This window comes from Hetaerina americana, unplaced genomic scaffold (assembly GCF_022747635.1).
Source record: "Hetaerina americana unplaced genomic scaffold, ioHetAmer1.1.p SCAF_7, whole genome shotgun sequence".
NCBI lineage: Eukaryota > Metazoa > Arthropoda > Insecta > Odonata > Calopterygidae > Hetaerina > Hetaerina americana.
In genome coordinates, this window is record NW_027287316.1 from 31672911 (window position 1) to 31687471 (window position 14561).

The 14561-nt window shown below is 36.7% G+C and overlaps 1 protein-coding gene across 1 annotated transcript in view; it reads right to left on the reverse strand.

The window, feature by feature from the left end:
• Positions 1 to 14561, reverse strand: part of LOC139696344 (cysteine sulfinic acid decarboxylase-like) — a 63758-nt gene that overhangs the window by 9200 nt on the left and 39997 nt on the right. The window contains exon 2 of the mRNA XM_071595064.1: positions 40 to 230. Within this exon, the coding sequence (XP_071451165.1) occupies positions 40 to 230 (191 nt within the window). The remainder of the gene's footprint in view (positions 1 to 39; positions 231 to 14561) is intronic.

Consider the following 14561-nt stretch of genomic DNA (forward strand, 5'->3'; position numbering starts at 1 on the left):
TTGTTTATCAACACAAGGAAATGCAAAAGAAGTCCTTACTGATTAGTATTGAGTGACTCCGTGATCCAAGCACCTGCTAATCCATATTGATCCAAGCCTCCATAAAGCTGGTTATAAAAGTGTGGATGGCATGTTTTGACACTTGATTTAATAACATCAGCACATTTGGATAGAAGTTCTGCATCATCCAAACCTCTGCCACCCTCTACGAGTTCCAAGCCTAATTGCTCCTGTGAAATGAATTCACAATTTTATTCCTTTAAAAAATATCACCAGGATTTTCAAAACATATGTATAACCACTTTCACTCAAATAGAGTCAATCTCACTAAATCTGAAGGCTAATTTTATGAAAATTCAATTTCAAAGAAACTGCTGGAGATGCAGCAACAGTAACTTTTAACAGTGTCATCCACTAATGTGCATTAAAATGCAATACATTTTCAATATCGGACATCGAGGAATCTAGGTTCGAATGATTTTTACACTTTGAAAAATTGTTGCATTAAAATTCAATTTTTTAGCTAACATTTTTCAAGCAAAATTTTTACCAAAATAGGGGACACCATCGTGGCTAATCAATTAATTATTTTAAATGAGTATTTATTAGCTTTAAAGATTAGACACAAACATACTTTTACATTATTTGAAAGAGATCAATCAATTGAATGGTGAAAGAACTTGAGATGTGTTCGAGTAAGTTAAGCCAAGATTTTTTATAAGAAAAACAAATTTGAACTTTTCCAGAGATTTAGTTGAAACGTGTTGTACATTACAAATAAATCTGTGGAAAAGTGCAAATTTGTTTTTCTCATAATGACGAACTTCCACTACCTCTCGCCTGAATCTGTTGGATATAAAAAGATATTATTGAAAACTACAAAACTAAATAAAACCATCATCAGGATACTAGTGAGATGATCAGAATGAAAAATATATCCAATAATTCAAGTGCTGATGCCATCCTTCTTCATTGACCGAAGACAAAAGGTGTTTCAACAAATTAGGCTGCCGATAATGTCCGTCAGTGTTTGTCAGTGCTTTTAAATGCATTAAGAAGATTCCTTAGTAAGCCTATTTAAGTATCCTATCACAAAACCCTGATGCAGTAAGAGTATAAGTCATTCCATGAGTTTTAACCCAGTAGCAGTGGTTGTCTCAACGGTAGTATCGTTAGTAGGGATATATTCTAGCAATACGTGCTCCAAGGCTTAATCTGAATTCAAGTTCGCCAAATGATCAAAGGGAAAATACCACATATACTCAGGACGGGATATGAACCTACGACCTCTAGAAACTTTTCCGTTCCCAGGCCGGTTCATCAACAACCTATTTCGTCGGGTTAATATGGTCTACGGAAAATAAAACAGTTTCGCATCGAAGATGACGCCCTATTTTTTACTTCGCACGCTTCATGGCTATATGTATTTTAAGTAATAGAGAGATTGAACACTTCATTGTCAATATTTTCATGAGAAATTCGCTGGCGTTATGCTATCACTATTTTTATCGTAAAATGTCCAAATATCACGAATTTCCCACCACTCGAACTTGACGCAGCGGGATTTCCAGATTCCCTTCCTCATCAATCGGTATGTAATGATTAAATGATTATTTAGAGAGAAAAATCTCGATTTGGATTTTTTTAACTCAAGTGTTTTCGCTCAAACAAACGCTTAATCACAGCAATCGTCTTTTTATAACCACAGTCTGTTATGGGACTAGGTGTGAATTCGATAAAAAAAACTGGTGTTTGGCAATTTGCACTGCCAATTATTATTTCACTTCCTCGGGTCGATTTCCTTATCTAGGTGAAACAATCTCCCATTGAAATGTCATGTCATTGCTAGATTAGATAAGCTTTCCGCATAATGTGGACGCCTTATTTACTAATTAGTGAGACTTGACATATCTCGAAGCTGTCGTCGCGTCACTGATATAATATATTGTATTATAAAATATGCAGCTGGTTCATAGTAATGCATTTTGCATAATTTCCAGGAAACAAAGAATCATTGCCGTCCTATCAGTGGCGTGGAGCTTCATGGCTATTTGAAGGTACGCCCAATTCTCCAAAAAATTTCAAATACGAGGGTCATCCGGAAAGTAGTACCCGTTCGTGAAATAAAGACACAAAAGTAAATATTAACAAACATAAAAAATTTTATTTGAAAGAGGATACTTTAAACTACTTCTCAACATAATCTCCAAGCAAATTAAGGCATTTGTCATAACGTGTGACAAGTTTCTGTATTCCTGCTGCATAGTCCTTCGCCGCCAGCTCATTGAGATACGCGAGGGACCCATCTTGCACAAATTTTTGCATAATGCAGATGGTGTTTAACAATTTCATGAACAATTGTTCGAGAAACATTGGGAAAATGCTCACAGATGTCATCAATTGTGACGCGCCGATCGTTCCTCACGAATTCGTCAACTGAGCTCACCAGTTGGTCTGTAATGACAGACGGTCTCCCCGAACGCTCATCGTCGTGTGTGTTCCCCCTCCCCATGTTGAAGTTGCGACACCACCGCCGAACAGACGACTCGTCCATTACATTGTCTCCATACACCTCCTTTAATTGGCGATGAATATCACATGGGCGAACGTTTCTTGCATTGAGGAATTTAATCACTGCCCTCACTTCACAACTGGCGGCGTTCTCAATTTTTTTAAACATTGTAAACAATCACAGAAACAACACAGGCAATGCTAGCGTCACGCAACTTGGCTCAGAGAAGGCAGACAAGCCACTGAAGCTATCTGACCTCGTCCAGCGGCTACTCGCGTCGTCAGCACTTCATGCGGCACGAACGGGTACTACTTTCCGGATGACCCTCGTAATATGACGATTTTGCTCAATAAATAATTAAACCTGCATTGGTTACCTGACTAAATAATGATTTGAGTTAATTTACGAAAGGATCCGGAATGTTATAGCAAAATGAAGTAATGAGAAAAACAAATTTGTGCTTTTCCACAGTTTTATTTGTGACGTACAATGCGTTTCAGTTCATCGAAGCATCTTCAGGTTAAGATCGTTCGATAAACTGAAATAACTAACGAAATTAAAACTAACTCGTTGTTCGTTACAAATAAATCTGCGCAAAAGTGCAAATTTGTTTTTATCATAATGACGAACTTCCACTACATCTGCCTGAATCTGTTGAATACAATCAAGAAACTTTCAAAAGGAGAGGGAGAACAAAAAAGGTTAAGACCGGTACTTTTAAGTTCGTAAAAACAACAGAATAATGAACACGATTTCTCTGAATTATTAAGAGTGAAAGGGAAAAAAACTAGTAGTTTGAGACTCTCGTACGAAGAGATTACGGAGAAGTGCTTGACAAAAAACATGTATTCCAAAATGAGTGGGTATTTTCCTTGCGCTGTTCTTTGGATATCCCATTGTTAGTCACCCATTTAGGCTTCCGAAAATAATCAATTTTCAAGTTTTGCCGATTCACAATTTATCAATCAAAATATTAATTCTCATAACCCTAACATCCATTAAGCCCATTGTCACACCATGATTAAACATAAAGAAAGGTTAGTCACAGTAAAATAACCACCATAAAATTTTAAATAAAAAACTTTGGAGCTTTGATAAGTTGAAAATGACACCAGCTCAAATGAAAACAGCATATTTGTTGCGGCTAAGTATACAATTATATCTAAATCAGGTTACAACAATAAGGCCATACCTATTATATTCTTAGTCTGCCGAACACGAATTAAAAGAAAGGTTTCATATTCATTTATTTATCAAGAAAATCCGGAAAAAAATGAAAATTATACACAAAGACTCGCCCAACAAAAAAATCACCCTTTGAAGATCTTTAAAATGGTGGCCTTGTCCTAATCGGTCAGTCTCTTACATCGAACACACAAACAAAATTCCTGGATATTAGGAGGAAGTTGAATGTGGTGAGTTATGAAAACAGTTTCATAAAAATATGAAAATTCGTGTATGATTGAGCCAGTTAGCTTTTAAAAATTGCCGATAGGAATGATTAATAGAGTATGACAACGTTTACAAGACAAACCATGCTCATGTTTGACGCCAAGGTGTGAAATAAAATTTGGATACGCAATAATATTTTTGATAGCGACGGCTTCGCGGCACAAAATCAGGGTTTTGTTTCTTTCAACGGTTTTCATAATGACATGTATGATTCGTGGCGGGCTTGGAAATATTAGATTTAAAAAATGTATTTTAACAAAAGTCAACATGAACTATTTACATATTTTATAAGTGAACGCCAGTCTCACGATAAAACTATGCCTGACCTTTTTTCAAAACGAAAAGTATATCATCACTTACTTTATTTTAATTACATAACTTGGGTTATATAATCAAAACGCATCCGTGGCAAACAAATGTAAGTATGTAAATTATTTTTAATGGATATATAAAATAAATAAGCAGTTAACATTTCAATTATTATTCCCCAATCTTGAACAAATAAACATAAATCAACATTTAGCACAAGGGAACGTCGTGTTAATCCAGCGAAGCACGAATGTGATGGTAACTACCTGAGACAGAACACTATTGCAAATAATTTTAGAAAATCTATTAAGATAACTCAAGTTTAAAACTCAACAAAACGATACCTCAAGTTTTCGCTCCCTTTTGCCAGAAATACCATGGAGTTCAGCGACGTACAAGCACGTATGCGATATTATTGTTTTCAGTGGAGATTTGCAAGGTCTACTATTTCCGGGCCGTCAAAATAAAACGCCCGCCAACGATAAAATGGCCTTGACTCAAGGTCGTGCACTTTAACCTATTAAGCATTATGCCGAATATGGAGAGAAGAACGCTTATTGACAAATTAATTAGCGTATCACTTTTCAAGAGCACATAAATCAACCGCCAACCAAAACAGACAAATCAACAGCTTTATTGTGATTTCGGGAATTTAATTGAATGGGATACGTGTCCCGATGACCGTCAACTGTTTATTATGAGCGTGTGGGCACTCCGGATAATTGTGCATATTAATCAACAATACGGCAATATTATTTAGATAATTAAGACAGCTTTCAGGGATCTAGAAGCTTAAATGACGCCTGTTCGGCTACCTTTAATTTATTTTATTCGGTTTTAATTTACCATCTTAGCTTGCTATGAGAAAATTCTTGTCTTTACGCATATCATGTTCACAGAAAATATAGAATTTTCCGATTCAGATGCCATTTTATTAAAATTAAGCAGAAATTATCAGTAACATTTTTTCCCTCTTAATATTATCACATACATTCGCCTCCTCACTTTACCCGACCGACTCCACACGCTCGATAAAAGTATTTAATCTGAATAGCAAGCATATTTATAGCAACTCAATAAATTAATACTAAGCGGCTTTCATGCAAAAACAATTGAGCTAATGTAGCCTTCAGATTCATTTAAACATTCGTACACAAGTACGAAAACTTTCCAAAACCTATGTTCAATGTTAATGCCGTGCTTATGACGGCAGTTTGAAGTCAAGATAGTATTTGGAATGAATTCGGAAACATTCATTAGATTTGAATAAACAATCAATGCTGAACATTATAATTTATAATAGTTACACATAGGAAAAACTAACAGTGGATAATCTTCCAAGTTGTAAACGTTTCAGTTAGCGTAAAAGAATGGCTAACTATAACTGATATCCCTTCGTGCTCGCCGTAGAGGTAATTATAGAAAGAGAGTCATTGTAGAACAAGTGAATAAACTTTCGCTTGAAAAAATACTAAGTCATAGCGATTGCATACAAAAAGTAGTTGCTTTAAATATCACGATGTACTCCGTAAACTAAATTTTATTATTAAAAAGTGAAATAGCGTACTACATTAGATTATATGCTAAAACATGATAAATATCATTTTAAGATGTTAGCTACCAATACGAAAACATACCACAAATTACCCTTCCCCAAAAAATATCCTTTTAGTAGTGCCATCCATAGAAAATATCTCTCGTAGTAGTAGTATTTAGGGGAGGCGACCGACAGCTGAGGTCATTTGCGCCCTAGGGGATGGACAGGAAAAGATGAAGGGTGGAGAGAAACCCGGCGTCGGCATTAGCCTACTCTTTACGAAAGGCGCCTAGGGGTCCGCAGTTTAACGTCCCATCCGACGGACGGCGTACTCATTCAAAGTGCCCTCCACAAAGCACCTCAAGTAGGGATCGAGATACCACTGGAAAATATTCAACACCGCTGGGATTTGAACCCGAGCCGAGCCGAGGGTGGGAAGCCAGTACGTTAGCCCCCGCACCATCTCGATCCCCACGTATTCAAAATTGGACTTTGGACTGTGAGTGCTTCAAAGGCAATGCTGCTGGACTATCCGATTATACAATTCTAGAGTTTTAAATGTATCCGTATCTATAACTAGCATTTCGCATCATTTTCCGCCGGCCTGACCTTCTCATTATTATATATTTTTTATCTATTTCGATTAAATTTGGGGCCCTTTACGAGAATAGCTTGCAGCTGTGATTAAGTCAATGATTTGACTAGCGATAAAGAGATTAGCAGTAAAGCTGAGTATACTCGTGTATGTGAATAAAATTAAGCCTTCGTGACTCGTTAGAAGATGGGATCGCAGCAGTTTTTTGAGCAGCAGAAAAAAATGCAGAATCATCGGGAGTCATGGCAACATTATAGGAGTCGTGCTGTATCAACCACCCCGCTTCATTCATGAAGACGGGTCGCTTGGCATTGAGATGGAAACCATAAATCAACGCAACCTAAACTCGACTCTATCAACAGCAGTGGTTACGCAATCTGTATTTTGGCGCGAATCTGCTCATGCAGAAAGATGAGCAACTCTACTCACACAGAATATATATCCGATACGAGGCCACCGATCCCAACATTTTTCTAAGAAATAGTATTACAAAGGAACAGCAGTTCAATTCAGAACCATTACTTACGGTTTATTCATGCCAATATATTATTTAAGAACGACATTAAAATTATCAATTGCTTCGAATTGTGCCAACAATTTTAATTTCATTACTCTTTGGATGTTTCTAGCACAATCAGAAATACGGGTGATAGTAACGCTATGTACAGAACCTGTACATACTAACTTTGCAATTTGACCATAGCGTTACCAACTGTTACTAACCATTGCAATTTGACTATAGCGTTACTAACTGTTACTAACCATTGCAATTGGACCATAGCGTTGTCAATTATAAATTCTGAAATAACAAGCAAAAATATTCACAAAACCTTAAGTCGATACCAAGAGAAAGCAAAGCATATATCTAAGTTTACATAAAAGAAGTGTGAAAACAGATCTTTGAATGGTTTCCAAAGAATTTGAAAGGCTTGATTAAAAGAGTTAGGAGTTCATAAAAAAATAGATATCTCGAAAAAGATGGGCATTTGCAGACCCACAGGAAGCTCTTGACCATAGGTTATATTTGACAGAGGAAATAAAACTATGTAAGTTTCGGCATGGAATTTGATCGGTTTTGTCATATTATCGGAACGCCATACTGAGTCTTCTCAAAGCTACACGGCTCGTGGAGTTGAAATGCATCCTCTTTATTCCAACCCCTGCGAACCATCTGTCTTTATCGCTTATATTTGCTTGCATTTTAGAGTGCACTCGAACGATTACTTTTTCAAATTATTTTCCTCAACTCTGGATTTACGAGTATTTAAAGAAATGATCAACCAGGTAATAAGTCACACTGGTGAGGAAAATCTCTCACTCCCTCGCTCCGTCGCGAGATATTCAATGGAAGCCCACGTGATCACTTATTATGCCTCGAGGAGTTGATACACTGTACCGTAGCATGGGTAATATTTGGTCACGATTAGTAGCAAGATCCAATGGCTTGGAGAGGTATGCTTTCGCCGATACAACGTAAGGCGTTCGGTGAAATACCAACAAAATCTGAGCAAGAATCACGAAAGATGTTAAGAGGAGATTCTAGCAATGATAGCGAAACCTCCAGGTGGTTGACTGTTTCGAGGAAAAGATAAAATTGTTTCGAAAAAATTTCCCAAGAAGGATTAGAGAAGTAAAAAAAAATGTCTGATGACTTCTGAGGACAATTCAAATAACTTAAGAACATACAAATAGCATATTCAATAAGTGGGTTAGGACTAAGTTTGAATACAATCCGTGAAACAGCATTGCTATTCAACAGAAACAAATCCGACAACTTTCCACATTTCAATGAGCACAGGTAAAGGGTGATGCAAGTGAAATGATTACTTCACGTTGGTAATACATAATTTTTGGGTGTGGAGAAGTGAACCTCAGAAAAGTTCATTGCATCACTACGAGGAGAATGATGATTAGAGTCAAGTAACATTAACATGCAAGAAGATCGTTGGTATTCCGAAAAGACTTCAGGAACACTTAACCAGCTGTTACGGCGATGATAGTTACATTAGAAAATTATCGACACTGCTACGATGTTTGATGCCATACAATAAAAACCTGACAAGAAAGAAAATGATACGCTTCTCTCGGGTTTTTTCGAAATGCATTTGCTGAAGAACTCCTTTTTCGATTACCGAAATAAAAACAACTACATTTGGCAAGCTTAAACTTCTAGTTCAATCTGAACGACGATGTATTTCGAAAACATTCTCATCGAAGGCGACAATGGATAAGTCGATACTTAAACATATTAGGCGTCGTATATATATAACAAGGTAGGTCGGGTTGATTACTGTGTTTATGATTATGTGTTTACGATTATACCTGTATATAACAAATGGTTTTGTTCCAATGTAACTGAATCACCTCCTCTAAAACGCGCTGCATAAGCCCGGATCTGATTTGTCCATGCCACTGGCTATCTGTCTCTTGAATTTACTCTTAAGCATTATATTCTTGGGATTGTTACTGGCGTGATTTTGTTACCCAACCTGCAATCGGAATTTTCCGAGTAATCACAGTGTAATGTCAATCAGGTCAATTGTGGTAAAAGCGCCATCTTGATACGGCAACGGCGAGGGCCTCGAGGAGATTAAAACCGACCCTGATCGCTAGTGGGAACAAAGGTTGCGGGTTCGAATCCTGTTACCAGTATGGACTTTGTCCCTACTAGAAGCCTTTTTTATTTCGCAAATCAATAAAAACTGGCATCCTCATTAGCGGAAAACAGCGCCGTCTGTCGTTGCCATTCGTTATTAGAATTGATTACGATTCCGTGTTCGTACATACGAGAAAGTAATGCGTTCAAAATATTAGGATTCACATAAGAACACCAAAAACCTTTTGGAGTAACCCCACAGTAACTGTCGGGAGCATCACGACCACACCCGAGCGCTGCCCTAATTGTACTTAAAAATTTCAGTCCGGTACAGTTATTTTTGCTCTCAACAAAGACGTATGACAATATGGCCGTTTAACCTGACTCTTAATTTCCCCAAGGAAATTACAATTGAAGGACGCAGTCTTACAAAACGTCTCTAAATAATTCTAACAACACTGGTGCAAAACCTCAAGTACGCCTCGTTCACGTTTCATGTCACCATAAACTTTACTATTTTCCCGCTATTCTCACCCGATATATGCAAATAAAAAAGTTTCACCCTGAAATATTATGCCTATCACGATTTACTTCGATCGAAAAAAAATTCAGGCCGTTTTCAATGATTCATCATCCACATGTCATCAGCCTCAGAAAAATAACTCGTCCCGAAGAGCAATAAGATTCCCATCAAGGCCGACAGAAGCATCGGGGGCGTGAGGGAAATGCCCATTAATTCAAGCCTTTATGTGTAACGAGGGTCGAGGAGGTCGAGAGATGTGACACTCCGATTAATTATGGTGTTGGATCGTTGACCCTTTCACCTCTCCCATACATTTCATCTTTTTTTTATTATTCGCGGGCGCTAAATTTGTTAAACGGGGTGATTTTTTTTCGTGGGAAATTTTTTTAATCGGCTTTATTTTTTAAAGTAATTAGCCGGCTCTTTCGGACGGATATGGTTATACTCCCGAGTTGATTAAATCATTATGACGGGGAAAATAATAGCCCGGCACAATATCTATCCCATTCCTACGGTCTCGATTCCTGAGCTCTGTCCTCATGGGGAAATATGTATGAACGTCTTAATTTGCAAACCAACGAAAAGGCGCGTACGAGCAGTGGTTGTCCGGGCACCAGCCGTTAAAAACGAGTGGTTCTTAGTCCTTAAAAGAGTGATATTTTGACGGCGAGGTTTTACCCTCTCTCCAACATGATAGTTGCGCGTTGCGCTACGCGATGACCAAATCTTCGATTTTTATTCTCGCATCACTGTGCCATCATTATCTGACCCTCCGAGTGGGTGCAGAGAAAATGGGCTATTTTCACGACTAAGCCGATAAAATGTCCATATTGATGCCTTCTCAAATAGTTAATCTACGATTTGTTCTTCGCGTCTCCAAGGTCCTATGCGAAAAATATTTTTGCATAAACGACGTGAAGGGATTTTGCTCTCTGGCATAAATTTTTCACAACCCGATCGGCTTGTCTCCCTGTTACATACAGAATCAAGGTTTCCCGAACAAAAGCTAATTGCTGGCAGCGTATTCGAAGTGAGGTCTAGTGAATTGTGCCTTTCAAAACAACTACATATCTTCTCCACGGACCCACCGCATGCACCAGCAGTGTTTTCCCCAAGTAAAAGGTCCGATGTGATAACCCAACTATTTCACGAGGCCAGCAACGCTTTTTTGTTACTCTCAGAGTGAGTACGTGTCGACCAGTTCGTTAGCTCCTCATTCAAGAACCTTATCGCAGTACTTTCTTTTAGCATATAATTGCACTCTTCATTCACTGCACCGTTGTTAAATGCTGAGTAAGTTGTCTGAAATTATTTTTGTAATCTTCATAGGCTCTACTTATTCATCCAAGGACTGGTTTTTCTTCTTGAAGTCATTAATTTTTCCGTCAGATAAAGGTGCGTTTAATAACCTACAGTCTATCTGTCAAGTAAAGCCATTTAAATTAGCCTTCGGCACCCACCCCCTATAAAAAAAACCAAATGTATCTTTCCTCAAATAGTTTAAATATTGAAAGAGAGAATTTTATTCACGCTAGTAAGTTTTTTTGTGGACTTTATATAAATTATACGAATTAAAAATAGTAATCATCATCTGGAATCTCGGTACGATTTTTTGATATTAAACACTAACAATTACAAATTTTCCATCGAAATGTTTCACGGCAAAAAATGTACATTTACACAAAACAAAATCCCGAAACAAGTCCAATAAAATATTAACAAAGTCATACTCAGGAATGGCAAACCTCTAAACAAAATCCGATGCGACTTAAATCTTTATAGACAGTTCGAAATAACGAATAGTGGGATCATTTGCGAGACATATAGCAAACGAAACAAAGCGAAATAAGCCTACGAGAAAATGAACAACATCTTCAGGTTTCATGACCTCTCGCTGCAAATGAAGATGAATTTATTAAGATATTGTGCCTAAAGGGTTCTCCTGCATTGAGTAAAATTTTAGACGCCGAAGGAAAATACATGAAAAAAATCAAGAAACTTTGAGATGTTTAGCTAAAAGTGATATGAATATCAAAATTTTCTCAGAGTGAGCACGTTACGGATCAGGAGGTGTGACGTGGAATGAATAAAGGACGGGAAATCCTGAAAAATATTAAGCTCCGAAAACTAGAATGCCTGGGCCATATGAAGTGTAATGAGCGCCGATATATCTTGTACCAGCTCATTCTGGAGGGGAAAGAGGTCCATTCAAAAGAAGGACTACGAGGCTAGAAAACTCGAATAAATTGTTTTCATTATCTACTACACAGCTTGTTCGAACGGCAACCAATCGAAAGCCAAAACAAGTTAGAATTAGCTATGCTAATAGCTAACATCCGAAACGGATAGGGACATCAAGAAGAAGCATTTTTGTCCCGTAATCATGCATTTGCTATTACGTTAAGAGCCCGATTTTTCGAAAGTCTTACTTATTTACGAATAAAAATTTATTTTATATACTTGTCATTCAAACCGAACATCAAACACCTCATACCACAATACTTAGTCAAACGCATGCTGTATTCCCACTAGTTCACGTGCTATTTTGAAAATGATGCAATTCATCGAAAGAATTTATCAATCATTTTTTAATAGGAAAGCTAAACGTGATTTTGATATAAACTGATAATGATGATTCAAGGTGCCCAGTTCGTGTAGTATTTGAATTATCAAGTGTTAAAAATAATTTCTTGTTTACGATAATGAACACTGGTCTGAAATTGGAGTCACTCCTCCGTTTTCAACTATTTTTAACTCTATTGTATCAATTATTGACGGGAATTCCAAAGAAATAATACGCAGATTCAAAATACAGATTTGACAGCAAGTGCCTCGTGCCACGCTATTATAAAAGATTAGGTGACACATGCAAGCCGGGCTGATTACTTTACGCTCCAATATACTTGATATGCAGCACGTGAACGGCGCACCAGATTGCGACCTTTGTTCAATCTGATCCCATGTCCTCTGAGACCGTTTTGCTGGAGGACAATGAAGATATTTCTGTGCTAATGCCCTCCACTCCACGCTCACGCATGCTAACCCGTGTTCGTTTTCATATACTGGGCTGTTTCTCAAATTGATGCGGATTCCCGATCAAGTTGCGAATGGAAATAAATATTCAAATACCTGGAAGTTTAACTACTTAGAGAACTATCCTGTTCGAAAGTTATTTCTTATGCAAAATAACATTTAATTTGAGGTGAAAAACGGATGTCTATTCACAAAATTTTCGGAAAGGTGGCCGACAGTCCGAGAATTTTCCGAAATCCTATCTATTATTGGCTACCTGAAATTTCGGCTATATACTTGTAACAGGATATTTGTACTGTAATATTACGAGGAAATAAGTTAAGATTTTTGCACTTTAAAATAATAACCTAAATTTCCTTCTGGTATTTATTATCAGCGGGAATTATGAAAAAATCTAACTAAATCCATAACTTTTAAACTAAAATAATAAATTTGTCGTATCCACAGTTCTTCGATTACAAAATAGAGAAGAATTGCGTCACGTAGTGAAAGTCTATGATACTACAATATCATATTTTTTTGAAAATACTCACCCAAGAGGAATAAATTGAAATATAATAATTTCGTTTTCTATCTTTCCAAATGTAGAATACAGTATATGGTATAGCCCCTTATGGCTCAAAATACTTTGTACAGGGAATTATTTCATTTGATATTATTATAGTTTTCAAATGTTTCTCTAAATATCGCAAACAATCACAGAAATTATATTTCTTTTTAAATCAGTCCAGAGTCAAAGTTTAAAATGATGTAAAAATGGACCATTTATTAACACGCGACGATAAATTATGGTACGCGAACAGGGTGTTTCAAATGTGGAAATAAATATACATATATTTCGTGGGTAGCCAGACTCAACCACATTTTGATACGCTTGAATAAAAGACTCCAACCAGATTATGCTTTTAGAATTACTTCATTCAACCTTCAACAGATAAGGAGATTAGAATTCAGATTATTTCCATTAAACAATCTAAAACGAAGCAATAATCTAATAGAAGGAAGAACACTTCCTGTTTACACTCGAAAGGGGTACGCGTAGTACCAAAAAGTGTCATCTCATGGAGAGATACAAACGGAATAACTGTGCCAGAAAGAATGAACCATTATGAAGTCAGACAAAAATATCCATGCTCATACTAGGCAGGAGAGGACAGGAGAAGGGTTTGTTCCAAAGAAGCAATTTCTTAATTAAATGAAGAATACAATGTATGATACAATTTCATTTAATTAAAATGAATTTCCACAAGGTTGAGCCGGGAACAATTAAGCAATAAGTACGGGACGTTCCTTGCGAGGAATTGGGAGAGGGGTCAGGAGAAATCTTACTTAAGGTTTATTAATACATTTTTTCAGCTTATGAAAGAGGACTTTCGATTTTCTTACAGAGATGCGTTTGGCTCTAAGTAATGAAAAGTAAGAGAGAGAAGATTAAAGAGGATGAATATGTGGCACTAAAGATGACGGAATAGGCTAACAGAATGACTACGGTGGACTTAATTTTGGCTCACACATGCACCATGGCACAACAATTGGGTAATTCTACACCGGGGAAATATATATTTAATTTTAAAGCTAGTAAAACAAGTGACCCCGCCACCGGTGAACAGCGCAGCATACCGTAACCAGTGTTCACAGTGACTTCACATAGCACATCAGGAGTAGTCTACTGGTCAAGTTAGTCTTCTGATAAATCCAGAAACTAAGCACTTGTAGCCCGAGAATTTCCCAAAATCCTATCCATTATTGACTACCTGACATTTCGGCTACATATCAAGAAATTAGTATCGTAATAAAACAATTAAGTTTGTAAAGGTTTTTGCACTTAAAAATTGTCATATGGCATTTGTGATTAACGGAAATAATGGAAAATACAACTAAGATTATGAAATTGTGAAAATATAATTTTAGATTATAAAAATAAAATATAGAATTATAAAAATAAAATATAAAATTATAAAAATAAATATAAAATTATAAAAATAAATATAAAATTATAAAAAT